The sequence below is a fragment of the Polistes dominula genome, unplaced genomic scaffold, assembly GCF_049000335.1.
Source record: "Polistes dominula isolate Pdom_NZ unplaced genomic scaffold, Pdom_raw_medaka contig_12, whole genome shotgun sequence".
NCBI classification, from domain to species: Eukaryota; Metazoa; Arthropoda; class Insecta; order Hymenoptera; family Vespidae; genus Polistes; species Polistes dominula.
The window spans coordinates 555,012-572,948 of NW_028301116.1; the positions used below are offsets into that span (position 1 = coordinate 555,012).

Consider the following 17,937-nt stretch of genomic DNA (forward strand, 5'->3'; position numbering starts at 1 on the left):
CGTGCAAAAGTCCACATGAGGCTGTTGCCAGTTATTGATCCTGGCACGCTTAAACAACACTGCATTGCTGTCAACTAGGAAAACAATTTCCGTCGACGCAGCGCGTTCGTAAAATATCATATATCCGCGTAAACGGGTTGAGCACGATTCGCGAACGTGCCTATATTCACGTCGTGTACGTTCCGTCGACCGAGACTTTCTACCGATATTCTTGACCAACATTCTTATGAGAATCGAAAACACACGTTAATCATTATATATCAAAATGTAAAAAAGATTACCTTTTTCTATTTCTCTCGCGATAATTCCTCAGGTGAAACAGCGAAAGAAAGAGAAGGAGGGAAATAAAAATAGATAGATAGATAGATAATATAGATAAATAAACATATAGATAGATAGATAGATAGATAAATAGATAGATAAATAGATAGATAGATAGATAGATAGATAGGCAGAGAGAGAGTGAGAGGAGGGAGAGGAGAGTGGGAACGAGGAAAAAGTATACAGAACGATAGACAAAGAGAAAGAGAGGAAGTGTGAGAAAGAAAGAGAGTGGAGGGAGAGGGGGAAGGAGGGAGAAGGAGCGAGAAAGACAAGTAGACGAAGATAGGAGAGAGAGAAAGAGAAGTCGAGCAACGTCGTAAGAGAAAAGATCTGTCATCGGGATATTATTCGGTCCTCTCTCTTTCTCTCTCTCTCTCACTCCGCGTGCGTAATGACAAAATAGAGAAAGGAGGAGGAGAAGGAGGAGAGAAGGAGAAAAGAAAACATCGTTTTCCTTACTACCGTGCGAATCCTTTTTCGTTTTTATTTTTGGTTGTTGTTGTTGTTCTCGGGATAAATTGCCATTAAATTTCGGTAAAGAGTTGGTCATCGTCGTTGTCGCGTTGTCGTAACGCGAAAAGAAAGACAACGCGTTGTCCGCACGTCGGCCGCACATGTGATCGTCCAAGGTGTCACCATCAGCTCGAGATGAAGAAGTTCACGATCAAAGGGGTGCTCGACGGTTTCCGTTCGTCGATGCCTCAGCCAACTAAGTCTGACCAGGAGATCGTTGAAAATCTCAGATCCGAGCACATTCAAGTTAAAAAGGTATTTTCATATTATATCCTACTATATAACCTAGTTTTCTATAACAATCTGCGTAGTAGTAAAAGTAATTGACGTTTCTTGTCGCGCCTTCTTTTCCCTTTTTTTTTTCCATGCGATATTTAATTCGTTTATTGCCTTGATTTGATTGATTAAATAGATCGTTACTCCTATGCATAAGTGTTTACAATACCGCGTGATGATGTGGGCATTCTCTATAATAATCGGCATCGAGCGTGATTGTGTTTCAAATTCAATAATTATCTTTATTTCTTTGACAGCTGTTATACTGACATTAATACGTTTATGCTTGGTTTTACTTTTCAAATGAGAATTATTCTTTTACATTATTTTTGTTCATATTATTGTTGATTTTTAATAATAATTAGTAGCATTTATTTATCGCTCGATGTGTTAAAGTTTTTAAATTAAATTTGTAAGTTATTTCTAAATATTTGAAAAGTAAGAAAATGTATTCATTTCCCTTCCATAATTATAATTTTCAACTTTAAAAGAGAAAGTCTTTGATATTCCTTTCCACACGAAGTGGCAGCATCATTCTTTGCAATCTTCTATATTATTATATTTTAAAGAACTTAGCATCAGCTAATTTATTCTTTCTACGAAAGTGTACTTTGTATTTCTCACGGTTAATGTTTCTAGTTAATCTAGATTTGTAATTACAATTGTACATTCCACATAGCCACAGTGCTTTCTTGTATACCTTAAATTTATTGAAAATTTAATTAGATGTTTCAATCTAATTTTTGACTCTGTAAATTCTGAGCGTTAATGAAAAGCAGCAGAATGTGTGATACGTCTACATAGGCAAAGTTTTACCATTTATAAATTATTTGGAAAATACTTGTTACAAAATCAATAGAGTATTATTTAAATACGTATTAACATACTTATAGATGACTTTGTAAAACAGCATAATTAATACACATGGTATACAATTTTTATTTATATATAGATGCACTTCTATTAATAGTCTATATTAGGAGAGATGCCTTTACCAACTATTACAGTTTGCATATACCGATAACAACCACAGATGAAAATGTCATTTGAGGTATGAATATTGATTTTGCACAACCATTCTAGTTCCAAACAAACATTCATATCGCTTTGTTCTTTGCTAATATATATATATAAAATGAGAAACCAGTTTAATTTCTAAATAGCTTTAATGGATTTAACGTTTAATTAAAACAAAATTTAAGTTAATTGTAAGCTTTTTTGGAATAGTATTATTTAGATACAAATTTTGATAATAAAATTTAAATTTAGTATACAAAGTTTGAATTTGAAACTTTTCTTGTGTTATAATAAAAATTGTCAATGGAAAAAAACAAATATTGCAGTTATATTATATTTATATTTCATAGAAAATTCTTAACTGGTAATAAATGCGAAACAGATGGTGATGTAAAATTTATTGGCAGTATGTTTGTTAGAAAGAGAGTAAATGATGACGAGAGATCGGTAACAGTGACCACAGGCACGATAACATTGATCAATATAGAGGCCAGAGATGTCTGCTTTTGTCTGTTAGGATTAAACATTTCTTTCGATATTTACCTCCAACAATATCGATAAATTCATCAATTTCAAATCAGTCGGTCGGTACTTTCAATTTCACATCAAGTTATGAGAAATGTATTTTGTTATATCTTGAAAATAAGTTAAAAAAAATGCTTCGACTATTTTTTATTGGTCTGTACAGTTTGTTTACGTTAAAAGAAAAGAAAAGAAAAAAAAGAACGGCTTTGTTTTGTATTGGAATAGAGCGTATAGGTGGATTAGATTCGGGACGATGCACTCGGTATGCATTTAGGATGAGGGCACGCGCTCTGATCGTTTCAACTTGTTAGGATAATAATATTTCGACCGTGTGGTCGTTTCGTGTTACGAATCATTTTAAAATCGACACTTTTGACAATGATTGATCTCAATTTGAACGTGCTTTTTTCACGCATCTATTCGAATTTTTCACTTTTCGTCTATTTTATTTTGCAAGCATGGATTTACAATACGCGTGGCAGTGCCAATGCGGTAAACTGGAAGCTACGGTATAATGTATGTAGGTATGCGGTCGATAAGACATCTTGCAAAATCATTCTACGTGAAAAAGGAAAAAAATAACATAAGGAAAAAAACCCAACGGAATCGGCGTGTAATTTTCTAGATCAGTGATTCTCAACCTTTTTTGCTCCATTTCTTCTCCCTTTCATCATAGTTTAGAGTATCATTTTCTTCTCTTTCTCGAGATAGTTTAACAGTCATTTTTATTTAGTTTTTTTTATCTTTATAATAACATTTTTCGAATGACTTCTTTCCGGTTTTTAAATAATCATTTCATTTCGCCGATAGAAAGTAATTCAAGCATATTCAAAAATTAATTTAACAGATTGTACATAATCTATAAACCACATATATAACTTTATTGAATAGCGTTTACAATTTCTCCCTGAAATTCTAAAATTCTCCCCAAGAGAGAAATTTTCCACTTGTTGAGAATCTCTGTTTTAAACACCATAGTCAATGATAGAATAAACGATCGTTCGTCTAGATTTAGTGGCATTTATGTGAGAATTTTTCTTTCTTCCTAACGGAAATGCATTAGTTTCGCTTCGTTCTCTGTATAGGTAGTCTTTGATTTACGCATTTTTGTCGGAGTACGAAAAACGTAGTTTTTTGAGAGAGGAGATATCGTAAAAACGTTATCTTCAATTTTACCGCGTAATCATTAGAATACGAACCACCATGAATGATTACCGAAACGTAACTCGACAAATTTTCTTCCAAAGATTCGCGATAACTTTTTGAAAATGTAATTATTGTAATAACTCAACTTCTTCAATTTAAATAATCCGCATTTATAACCCTTATCGTATATATTTCGTATTAGCATTTCAATTTGGCTCAAGTTAAGCGGTATCAGTTTTTCTTCTTCTTTTGGGCGATAATTTTCAACAATCTTATCATAACACGTATTATCACTTGACCGGGATGCTAGTTCATCGGTATTAATTAATTTCTCTTTTATTACGCGTATTACAGCGACACATGGAATGAAAGTTTCTCATGGCTTGTATATCTTTTTCTTCTTCTTCTTCTTCTTCTTAATATATATAAATTATGTGTCACGTTGTTTGTCCGCAATGGACTCCTAAATTACTGAACCGATTTTAATAAAATTTTGCACACTGTGTGCAGTTTCATCTAACTTGAAAGATAGGATAGTTTATATCTCAATTTATAATCGCAATATTATTTTATTGCGAATTATTTGTTTATTAACAAAGAGTCATGATTATCTCTGTTAGTTCAATAAGATTCTAACAGATAGTATAAGATAATTCGTTAACTTAAAGACGTGTGTATCGGACTGATTGTGAGCCACAGCAACGCGTGGCGGGGCACCCCTAGTTTAATATAAAAATACATGCACACACACACACACACATATATATATATATATATAAATGGAAAGAAAAGAGAAGAAGAGAAGAAGAAGAATGAAAAAGGAGGAAACTTAGCGGCTTTACGGAAAAAGCTTTGTACGTAGCAGAAAGATGATCGTTAACAGATGCAGCAGCATGCAACCCCCTTTCTCGTTCCCTCTTACCTTAGTTATTCGTAAACGAACGAAGAGACGTGGCACATCCCGCGGCGGACGTTTTCTGCCTAGGAGAGAAACAGTACAGGTCGCATTTGCGGTTCACTGTGCAAATGATTACATATGAATACATGCCAAGAACAAAACCCTTTTCCATCAGCCAAGGTAAAAACCCGTCTTTGTATCAATATGAGCAGTTCTTTATCTATACAACATTCATTCTACAATGAAGCCTTGATTATCTGTCATATCTTATATGACAAACTTTTACCTATCTACCATCGATCTACTTGTTCCCTATAACATGTAGAAAAATCCTATCGCATCGTTTAATAATAATAATTATAATAATAGGTACAAGGATTTCTCTAGTTTAACTCTTTGGGGCACGGTGGGATTAAAAGTGTCCCACCTTTTTGATACACCGTAATGCACGGTGGGACATTATTAGTCTCCACCTCGAAATATTATTGCAATAGCTACACATGCTCATAAGTTTATATTTCGTCTTATTTATGCAAAGCAATTGGTTATTAACTCTTTATGTTTTTACATTATTACATTATGTAATACATAATTAATATAATTAATATAATTAATAATATATGAATAAAATATATACCAATTGTAATTGAAAACGTAATCAAATTTCTCTATGCAACATAGGGCTATTTTATTATCTGAAATTCTATGCCGTTAATTACTCTTTTATAATAATTATATTTTCTTCTTTATTATAAATTATCCACCATTATCAAACGGGATTTCAATTTATAATGCAAGCTTGGTGATAACGATGGTGAGTCTTAATTGTTAACGGTAATGAAACGTCGATCGCGATTACGTGTTTCGTTTCTAGATATCTATGTATGTTACGTGTATGATGTGTGCAAATAAATGGGTGTGCCACACGTGATCGGTGATTAGGTATTACGAACCTCTTAACACGCCGATGCTTTTCCATTAAGAGATATGTATGCTTCTTAAGTGAAATTTCCTTCGAAGTTTGCACCCTTTTTGTGCCGAAACTTGAGCTGCTTTCAAACTGTTATCCTAGTCCCGTTAGATTTAAAATTAAGCTTTATACGTTTTTTATAAAATCTATTTATATTCATTCATTATTTTTTTTTTTTTTATAATAGTAGATGGAAAAAAGGTGCGAACGAATCGAAATACAAAGTTATAAAATGCACTTGGTTTTAAAAGATTATTCCGGTCGAGCAGGTTTATCGCGAATTATATCTAAGCTGTTTTTTTTTTTTAGACGGAATAACATATTCGACGATGCTTTGAAATAAGTTCTTTTCTTTTTTCTTTTTTTTTTTTATTATTCCCTTTGATAATAATTGAAACAATGTTTTCCGTGGACAGACCGAAATAACGTTAAGATAACAGCGAGAAAAACCTCGAATATTTCACCCTGATGCGACGAGTCCTGTTTCTTTTCTTTTTTTTTCCCATTTTTTTCTGTTTTTTTCTTTCGCGTGCAAGTCACATTTGCATTTACATTTGCAAGTGAGCATCGTTGAGATGAAAATACAGAAAACTCTGACTTCTCTGTGAATTTTCCAGAGGTAGATTTCCAACAACCGTATCTCCGGTTTATATTCGACATATAGGATATATCTATATATATATATATATATATATATATATCTATTTTTTTTACTCCTTTGTTTTATTCTTTTTAATCGATAAAACAGTGCCTAAGGCAAAACGGGTGTTTCCGATACTTCGTTACCAAGCTATGACTGATATTGGAAATTGTTCGGGGTCAAACTTGAACGATAAGGTTGTCCGTAGTTTGGTGATAAAGTTCAAAGAATTTATTTTTTTGAATATCTTCGTACACCCATCTATTCAGGTGTAGTAATTAAAATTCGTTGCCTTGGAATTAAATTCGTTGCACGAAAAATCGTTATCTCGAAAATAATGGAATATTATTTCAAAGAATTTCATGTGAGATTACTTTATAAATAAATATACAATTTGTTTTGTAAAGAAAAGAGGCATAGAATTAATTTCTACAATCTAATAGATTGAAAACACAATCGAGGTGGATGTTTTTTACAAAAAAAAAAAAAAATAAAGAAAAAAAAGAACAAGATAACTCTTTTGCTATGTTCTCGGGAATAATACGAAATTTTCACGCGAATTTCATTTTAAATTTCTATAACGGGTCGTGCCTTTGAGTAGAAAAAGAAAAAAAAATGATTATCGTCCCTTTTATCGTCTCGTTGGCATCGCCGACATGAAAAATTCTTCCTTTTTTCGACGCTTGGTTGGTATAATACATACATATTTCGTTTTAAAAAGGACGCATAAGAGAATACGAATTTATTTATACCGTGTCTCTTGCATGACTTTTGTCTCTTGATTTTTATATATTTTTTTTTTTTTTTTTTTTATATCGGCTTCATTGTTAGATACTTTTGAAATATCTCTCCGATCCTTATGGGTCATAGGAATTCTCTTGACAATTAATTGTTACCGTTTCGTGTACATATACATATATATACAGCTTTGTTAGATCTGCTCGGTGAATCGGAGTTTCGATTCGACCCAACGAACGTCGAAATTAATTATATCAGGTAGTACGAGTTAGCTATAACGTAACAGGAAGTGGGAGAGACGACAGGTAACATCGAATTTCATAGCGAATATTTTGCAAATAATATCAATGTCATCGAAATAGTTTTGACCATTAATTCGTTTGTCATGCGTTTCCAATTTATAAGCCATTTCTCTCACGAGAACGAAGCATTCAATATTCGAACCTATATGAGTACAAGTCAATTCGTAATATTAGGTCGAATCATAAGTAACTTCCGATGTGGCTATGTAGAATCTATTTTTCGTATTTATCTACTATAAGTCACCAAAACAAACGAATTTTTGATATCACTGTATAGATAAGGATTCAGTTAGTATTCTGTTAACTTTTTTATGCAGTCAATGTTACATTTAACCGTTTTTTCTTAACCACTGAAATGGATAGTAAACAGTGCATATTCGACATGTAATGCTTTAGGAATTGAAACAAGGCAATAGCACTAAGGTGGCAACTGAAAAAATATGCAGCGTATACGGTGCAGGACTGATAACTGATAGGGCAGTCAGAAATTGATTTGTAAAATTCCGTTGTGGAGATACGATCTTAAAAGAAGAACCGAGTGCAGGACGTATTTTCGACTTTGATGAACCTTTCAAAGGTAATATTGGAGCAAAATCCAATAGATACGTTCAACAATTGCAAAGAGTGCAAAAAAAAAAACTCCATAAAAGGTGTCTTGCACTTATCAGTCGCAGAAACGCCATTTTTTGTCTCATAAAAAACGGAAGTTATTTATGACTCGACCTAATATAATGATATTTATTTATATAGTGGGCTTACTGTCAAGTGCTGATGCATTAACATTTATCCCTAATCATAGTTATATACGTTTGAAAATGTACTATAATTGTATTTTATTTATCGTGACATTAGACAATAACGTTTCGTTTCACGTTAAAAACTAAAGCAGAGAGAGAGAGAGCACTAAGCAGTCATCCATTTCTTGTTGTGAAGGTTGGTTGTCTGAAGGTGTATTAAGGGTCTAAATCCATCGAAGCTTTTCAGGACAGTATTAGGACAGTGACTGAAAGCTTTCGGTAGATTTAAGGACAGTGATTGAAAGTCTTCGATGGATTTTTGTCTTTGATAGATCTTTTTAGGTAAGAACAAACGAACATTTCAGTCGCTGTTTTTGTCTCTTTTTTAAAATGAAAATGTAAAGCCCAGCGATCGTTGTTAGTGTCACGATAAATACAATCTAATCAAGCTATCGTGTTTAAATCTGTATAGATGTGATACGAGGTAAACCACAAACGTTAATGCGGGACAACTTGACAGTGCAATCAATAAAACAAAAATATCATTCCATTGAAAATTTTAGTGGTAACTATGAACAATAAATAAAGTTTTGTCTTTTTTCAATTTTAACCATATGAATGTTACGGATCTTTTGGAAAATTCTATCGAAAAATGTCGTGCTCTGTTATATCGTAGGAAAATACACCGAACGTGCACACTTACTTTCGACTATTACAGTCTGATGCGTTTGCACTTTTAGAAATTGAACAGTAAAAGCCAGAACGTGCTGTGTCTGGCACTCAAACGATTAAAAAAATTATCATATAATGACAATTATTTAATTTAATATTATAGTATAATCTACAGTGAAAAAAATATCGTATACCGTTACGCTTATTAAATTTTTGCATTAAAAACTATTCGTATAATGTATTTATTATAGGATGAAGACAATCTAGATATAATTACATTAGCATATTTTAATTATATATTTAATGAATTTCATTTGAAAGATTTATTTCTAACAAGTGAATTAATTAAATATGAAAATAATGTATAGGAAACGACTGCACTTTAAATCGTACATGTCTGTAAATGAATTATACTTTAGATTATTATTAATTAATCGAAGGAAATGTATATTAATGTTTAAAAGCACGAAATATATGTTCGGAGTATCGTCCTCTTCGAGATTCACCTTCAGTCTGACAAGCGGTCATCTATGTAACTGCATTTATTCAATGTAGTTTATATGACTGTAAAAACATTGCGCATGTGTGCAATGGTAATAATATTCCTGATTAAGAGAATTTAAGATTGTTACGTTTTTATTTTAGTATTTTTTTCTATTCTAATGTAATTATTTTATCGTTCCTGCGTAGTGATGACATCGATGGTTAAATTATGCTGTAATATAAGTAAAGTGGATTAGAATATTAAAATAATTGTTAATTAATCGATAGGAATGTGTATTGATGTTTAAAAGCACGAAATATATGTTCGGAGTATCGTCCTCTTCGAGATTCACCTTCAGTCTGACAAGCGGTCATCTATGTAACTGCATTTATTCAATGTAGTTTATATGACTGTAAAAACATTGCGCATGTGTGCAATGGTAATAATATTCCTGATTAAGAGAATTTAAGATTGTTACGTTTTTATTTTAGTATTTTTTTCTATTCTAATGTAATTATTTTATCGTTCCTGCGTAGTGATGACATCGATGGTTAAATTATGCTGTAATATAAGTAAAGTGGATTAGAATATTAAAATAATTGTTAATTAATTGATAGGAATATGTATCGATGTTTAAAAGCACGAAATATGTATTAGGAGTATCGTCCTTCTCGGAATTCACCTTCAGACTGGCTCGTTATCCTCTGTGAAAATTCTTTCATTCATTGTTGTTTACATACCTTTCCGAAAGATACACATATGTATAACAGGTATAATATTCGTAATAAATAATATTTCCTTATTTGGAGTCATATAAACAACATTCGATGAAAGAACTATCATAGAGGACGTCGTGTCAGTCTAACCGTGGATTTCGAAATGGAAGGTGCGTGAAAACTATACACAGTGCTTTTAAACTACAATGCACATTTCCTTCGATTAATTAACAATTATTTAAGGTATGTTGAACATTGTAATCTATTCTAGTAACATTATAGGTACCTCTTATAATTAGTGGTTTATCTTTTTATTATGAATCGTTGATAATGATTATGGCGGTGCATCTCTACATGCGTTAGATTGAACGTATAAATGTTTTACGGTAAAATAGTTCGATTATTTGTTACGGAAGTCATCGTCAAGATGAATGAAAAAAAATCTTATAAGACCTATATTGTACGTGCGGTGGTGGGATAGTTCATGGTAGGCGAAACGAAGCGTTAATTATAAATGGGGGGGAAAACCCTGGATGCTTTGTAAGTAGTAGTTAATCGTATCTTTGTAAACTTTAACGCGGTTGCCGGTGCACTTTATCCACGATTATATTACGCCGCGGAAAATTCGTTTTAGAGGCTTGACGTTGACGTTACAAATTAAGCAAAATAATGAAAATCATAGAGCGGAAATAAGGTAGATGATGAATTGAAATGCAATTAAATTCGTTTGGTATATTACGTTCCGGTCGTCGTCTAGGAAATTTTATCGGAAAAACCTCGATCAAATTTGAATAATTATATAAATTAATTAATATAGATACGCGTACCACGTCAAATTTTATTTCTGAGCTTCTATTTCGTATGAATTTACGATTAATTTGAATAATTTCATTTCTATGGATCTACTATTTGAAGTTTTATCATTTCTTCGAATAAAAGAAATTGCATAAAAATAAGAAACGGAGAAAAAGCGTGTCATGGACCAATAAATGACTTACACTGCGCATATTTATAGACGGTCGGTCTATCTCTAGTCGGGGTGCTTTAGGGGTGCTTTAGGGGTGCTTTAGGAAAGTATGTTAACAATAGAGAAAACGCTGATTATTGATCCAATGCAGAGCTGTGAACATATTCAATATTAACTCCTGAAATCCTGGAGTTTAAATAACTTCTACGAGTTAACTTGACACACTTTTCAATCAATTTCGAATCATTTTTCATAAATTAATGTTGTTCCAAACGTATTTATTGCCATTTAATAAAAAAGAACAAAATAATTTGTCTTGGAAACGATTGAATTATTCTAATAAATCGAAACGTCACTGTGACAACTTTTTTCAATATTTTTTTCCCTAGAATTCTTAGAATTGTCTGTTGGAATATAAAAAAGGGGAGATATTGCAGCTAAGACTGCCTCAATATTATGTAAATTTCCTAAACGTGACGGAAATAAGTTCATACGATTTTCACACTATAACGGTTCGTTTGTTAGTTGCCAAGAAACTTTTCTTTTTTTCAAAATTACTGTCATATTCTCATTTATATATATATATATATATATATATTTTTTTTTTTCATTGTAATCAAATTGGGCAATCTGGAACTTTATTACCAAATTAACGAAGTAAAATAAAAATAAATATGAATTATGATATTGCATCGTGAATAAAATATGAGTAATGTTAGGTTGTAAGTCAAATTGAAGATTCGAGAATGAATTTTCTGACCATCCTCAAGGATGTTCCTTTTCTACGAGTATATCTACGTATAAATGCTTGTACATGTTCTGCCTTGACTCGTTAAAGGAACGTCCAAATGTTCATACGTCAGGTCGAGAAGTAAGACAAGTGTTGAGGTCTGGCTTTGATACAACTAATTTTATACAAATGTATGAAAATAATGAAATACGAAGTAAGTAGGTCTCTTGTGTACGTTAGATATGTAAATGTGTATATAGTTTAACTACCAAACGTACGGATTCTCTTCAGACCAGAGGTTCTCAACAAAAAGGGAAATTATTCTTTTGGGATACATTTGGCTCTTTAAGAAATGAATATTGGGATAATTATTTAAGTACGATCTGCACAATCTAATCTACAATATTATACAGGATTATTTTCATATATTTGCTAATTTATATTATATTACAAATTTTGTTATAATATAAAACACACTGAGGATAATATTAGAAGGGACTTAAAAGAAATAGGATACGAAGACCGCGAATGAAAGGATCGCGCTCAGGGACGGGAACAATGGCGGGATTTGGTATTTGCGGCAATGAACTTCTGAGTTCCTAATGCCAATTAATAATAATAATAATAATATAAAACACACTAAGAAATTCGAGTTAGATTATCTTGGATAAAGAGTAGAATGATATTCCGAATTATGAGAATCACTGATCGAAATCGTCCTAACGATACGCTGGATAATTTATAGACTATCTTTTAGACTTAAAATATAGGAGAAGTTTCTTTTTAAATAAGTGCCCCTTTTTTATTTTTTATTAGTTCAAACGGAAAATAAATTATCGCGGATTAATGTAACAAATGATGCCATAAATTCGTCTAACCCATAATAGGAAAATCATGTAAACGAATAAACGCGAATAAATGACGTGTTATTGGTTAGCTTATAAAGAAATAAAAAAAGAAATCTGGAAGAGGAAAGAGTAGCAGTATCCAATTTTAATCCTTTAATGTTCATTAATCTACTCGACGTGGCGTAGTATGCTTTTCGTTCTTTAATCAGAAAGAATAATGCCGTAACTGTTGTGTTGCGACAGAACCTAAAACTTGGCAAAATTCCATTTTTCGACGTTGGAAAGGACGCGTAAAACTGCAGTACTTTTTTGGCGAAACAATGACTTCAAATCTATACAAGCGTACTCGTGCGTTCATTCTCATTTCGACGAAACTATTCCCGATTGAGTGCAGGAAAGATTAATTTTCGACGGGGGGAACAAAAATGTCGCTAGAAAAAAATTAACTTATTAAAGGTGTAGCAACAGCGCAGCAGGTCATTTTCTTAAATTTAACGCGATCGGGGTTAATTATTCGGTGTCTTATTATAGAACTGTATCTTCGTTTATTTTTTTCAAAAAATTTTGCACATACACATCGATACCGAAATCCGATTATGATCGATATGGAACAACATTATACTACGATTATAACACAGGTATTGTTACCACCAACGAGTTTACGCATATCAATAAAACAATAGGTTTTTCGTTTACAAAAGTGAATACGGGAAACGATTTTACAGGTTTTCCCAATCGTTTCTATAATCTTTTAATTTTGTTCTATGTCCTACGCGAATACGATCTTTTTTTTTCTTTTATATATTCTAAAATCGTTAGTTTTAATTACCATATAACTCTTTGCGGCATAGAATTTCAGATAATAAAATAGCCCTATGTTGCATAGAAATTTGATTACATTTTAAATTAAACAAAATTGGTATATTTTTTATTAATAAAGCTATTACATAATGTAAAAACATAAAAAAAGAGTTAATAATCAATTGTTTTGCGTAAATAAGACGAAATATAAACTTATGAGCATGTGTAGCTATTGCAATAACATTTCGAGGTGGGACTAAAAATATCCCACCGTGCATTATGGTGTATCAAAAAGGTGGGACACTTTTAATCCCACCGTGCCCCAAAGAGATAAGCGACTTGTATATACGTACGTAGAAGAAGAAGAAGGAATTCTTTTTTTTTTTATGGAGCAATCCTTAAATTCGATTTACGAAAGAAAGTTTGAGAAAATTGGCACGGTGCAGAGAATTAATGGGAAACGTTTTCTGTATGTCCCGTGTAATTTCCGTAACTCGTACTCATTTACGGAATGTCGAACAACGTTTTTCCAACGGAGTGTCCAATTGTGTCGTAACAATCCGATGAGAGCTACTTTTACAATCTGTATGTAATATTGCGGCAGAACCTTAACTATCTCAACTAATTGAAGCACGTGCGATTGGAATAATCGATTTTGTTTGATTGAACTAATAAATGTTCGTTACGGTATACATCCAATCCGACACACAATGATCACCTTCAATGATACCTTGCCTTTTATATTTTTTTACTTTTTTTTCCCACTAATGTAAATTCGAAATGGACGATTGTTTGCACTATTTTTCAATTCTTTTTTTTTTTTTTAACCCATCTCAAAGATAATCCTTTTATCGAGCAAAAAGAAAGTCTTCATTATTTCTTCATGAAATATAAAATAAATAAATATACGTTTTTGTTTGCTGACCCCTTTTTTTGGCCTCGAGATAACGAAAGAACCAAGAGAAAGAAAGGACCAGAAAAATAAACTCACAAAGAAGAACAAAAAATATAAATAAACTAGCGGACCCGACAGACGTTGTCCTGTACACACGTCTTTAATTCGAAAATTTCGAACTTTTTTGAATAAGCTGTAACAATCTTGATCGTTTTGATGAAAATTTTTATTAAAAAGGTCAAAGATAGGTCAAGAAGATACCAAATAAGAGAAATATATCGAATATATCGAAAAGTATCATATCAACAAAAAATATCGACTAACTTCAACCTATAAACTTGTCGTATAACAATTTATAAATATAAAATTAATTAAATAAACAATTTAAATTGAACCGAATTGTAAATCTAAACCATTCTTGAATCCACCTGAAGACACACAAAAAATTTCATTAAAATCGGTCCAGCCGTTTAGGAGGAGTTCAGTGACATACACACGCATAGAAGAATTATATATATAAAGATGTCGTAAAGTTAAGAGAGCGTTGTCCTAAGTTTAAGGTTTCTAGTCGTTAGGGAAAAAAAGGGACGTAAGGGGAAATGTCGAAAATTGACCAGGGAAAAAAAACCAGCACCCGCAAAACCAACCACCGGACGAGTTTAAATCGGACGTGTGTAATATAGTAAGACTGAGTAGGTAAGAGATGTGGTGCCGCATTCGTAAGTTTCTCGTATCGTTGTATTTTAACCTATTTCTGTTTCTCCCACTCTCACTCTCTCTCTCTTTCTATCTTTCTCTCTCTCTATCTCTCTATCTCTTAGAATGAAATAGAACGCGGGCAGTTTTGTACGGCCATGCCGCCACGTTACTGCATCAAAATCGATTTCGGCGTACACATCCGTTTCGGGCAACGCGATTTAACCTGAACCGGTGCTTTTGCCTCTTCGTCCTCCTTTCCCTCTACCCCCTACTTCCCGTTAGTTTCTTTTCACGTCTATTTAACAACGAGGACTATCTAGTTTTTCATATATTCGTTAAAGCAACTCGTAGAACGACGTATGTTCGCTTTGTTGATAATTATTTGTCGATATTTTTCAATAAAAATGATGCACTTTAAGATCTCTCTCTCGTATTTACTTATTTATTTTCATGAAATTCTACACGAACGTCGTCTACACACACATTATACGTTAATGCATTCCACGTTGATTTAATCACGCTTTATTCGCACAATTCCTGGATGCATTCCTAGCCGCATACACGCATTAACGAAATTCTAGGTTATACGTACAATTAAAAATTATCTTTGAGATGAATTTTTTTATTTTTTATTTTTTTTTCGGAAAAGTATCTGATCTAACGCGTGTTTTGGTATGGTGTATTCGATTTTAATTTGAAGAAAAAGTTGTATGTCACGTTTAGAAATTAGCTTTCCGTATATCATCCGTACGGTGAGAAATCAAGCGTTTGCTACAAGGAATCATAGTTTTCTCTCTCTCTTTTTTTTTATTCCTTTCATAGTTGCGAAAGTATGCATGTATGGGGTGTTCAAAAAAGTTGGGATCAAAGTTGTAGCACATATATTACTTAGGTCAAACGGATGAAACAAGTTGATATTAAGTTTGATTCCGAGCTTTTTCGGGCACCTTGTATATATATTGGTCGCTTGCATGCGTTAGACACGAGCAATATTGAAATTTTGATAGTAACATTTGATATTAATAGCACCCATGTTATCGTCTATATAGGAAAATATTGGAAACGCCGATAGAGAGCAGAGAAAACACGGTGGATCGCAAGTAATGAAACGCCGTACATTCGAGCGTTATGATACGGAAATGCATGCTTTCCCGGAAATATTGCAAACTTTGAAATAAAATGAAACGTCAATGCACCTCGTTCTGCGAATCGGAAATATCAAATTTTAAGTAAAGGTTGAAATAATAACAAATAAAAAAAAAACACAATGCTATCCTTCCTTATATATCGATATTTCCATTAGATGTTTTCTTGATTTTTTTTTTTGAAGTGAAAACTTCTTTAGAATGGGGGTGATTTGAAAAAAAAAGTGAACGAAAATCCATGGTAACGGAAACGAGACGATGAAACGACTACGGTACTAAAAAAAGAACAAGAGACATACGTATATACATCTATATAGGATTTATAGACTATGAGAGAATGAGATAGAAGACAGTATGCATTTGTTTTTTATTTCAATTTACGAGTTTACGAAAAATTCAGTCAATGCACGAATGTAGGAAAACAAATTTTTCATTTTATAAAAATCAATGAACTACGAAGAAATTCGTCAATGCACGAGAGTCTACGAAAAGTAGTTCAGTCAATGTTCATTGATCATTGACTAACTTCTTCGTAGGCTCATCGAACTTTTTTGAAAATCATTCACATGATATTTTTTTTTATTATAGTAAATAAACTTTACAATTATCTTACTCCTGATACTCTGCATTCGACTTATTCTCTCGAAGCGAAGGTTTTAAAAAGGTTTTACTTCTAACACGTGTGATCTGCACACATGATTTTTTTTTTTGATATCTAAAGGATTAAGTTAATGCAATTAGACAATTAACAAATTAGTTGATAGAATCAATCATCAATCAATTTAAAAACTATAATAAAAAGAATCAAATGATTTAAAAAATTATTACAATTAAAGAGATGAATTTACAAAATGTAAGGTAAAATTATTTATAGATTACACTTTTTTAAATTTAGATTACATTTATTAATGTAATCCAATGGTTCCCTATTTACTTCTTGTCCTATCGCCCCCCTTTCCTGATTTTTAAACTACATAAGTATTTTCTATGATTCGCGTAAGGTTGCATTTCAAATATATTTATACAAGATTATTCCATTTAAATTCATTCGAGCGTATAAAAGAATTATAAAAGAAAAAAATTACAAAGAAAAATGTAATAGATTTTTTTTGAAAGAAACGAAATTCTCTCTTTGACTATTAAAAAGGTACTTTATATTTATAAAATAATTACAACATTTTAATACGACGATTGACGTAGTTCGATGATGAAATTGACTAACTGCAACGTGCATTGTGATTATGTCATCGAAATAAATAACTTTCCCAGGTGAAGTGTCTATTATTTGTAATCGTCAAGATCATTATCATTATCATGGTCATCATCATGATTATTATTATCGAATTACGATAAAGGATGTAGAAAAAGAGAAAGAGAAAGAGAGAGAGAGAGAGAGAGAGAGAGAGAGAGAAGAAGAAGAAACGTATAGCAAAAGCTTATGTTAAGCGCATTTCTCTCTCTCTTACTCTCTCTCACTCTCTCTTTTTACTTTGCCACATTCATATACTTATTCATACATTTATTCAGTCACTCTCTTTCTCTCTGTCATTCTCTATAGTCGTCTTTAGAATGTGGTTGCATCAAAGAACGAGAGACAAACCACGTTATTGATTCAGTGTTCGAGCGAGTTTAGTAGTGCGCGCGCTTAAAAGTATAAGTGTATATATGTTTTAACACACGATCATAAGAGTTACGTGTCCGAGGAGGAGGAGGATGACGAAAGAGTGGATGAGGAGGTGGGAAGGGGGGTAAGGTAGACGCGACACCGTCGACAAAGGTATAGAATTAATGGCAACCAGTTGACGCGGAACACAAGTAAGACACACACACACACACACACACACACACACACACACACACACACACACACACACACACACACACACACACACAC

General features: G+C 32.4%; 1 protein-coding gene across 12 annotated transcripts in view; it reads left to right on the top strand.

Moving 5' to 3' along the window:
* Window positions 1–29: 29 nt before the first annotated feature.
* Window positions 30–17,937, top strand: part of Tomosyn (syntaxin-binding protein tomosyn) — a 65,826-nt gene continuing 47,918 nt past the window's right edge. For 3 of the 12 annotated variants that reach the window (XM_015330112.2, XM_015330110.2, XM_015330107.2), the window contains exon 1: window positions 31–1,092. In XM_015330112.2, the coding sequence (XP_015185598.2) occupies window positions 973–1,092 (120 nt within the window). In that variant the 5' untranslated portion in view covers window positions 31–972. Of the gene's footprint in view, window positions 1,093–17,937 lie in introns of all 12 variants that reach the window. The other 9 variants (XM_015330106.2, XM_015330111.2, XM_089176931.1 and 6 more) reach the window with 5 other exon arrangements.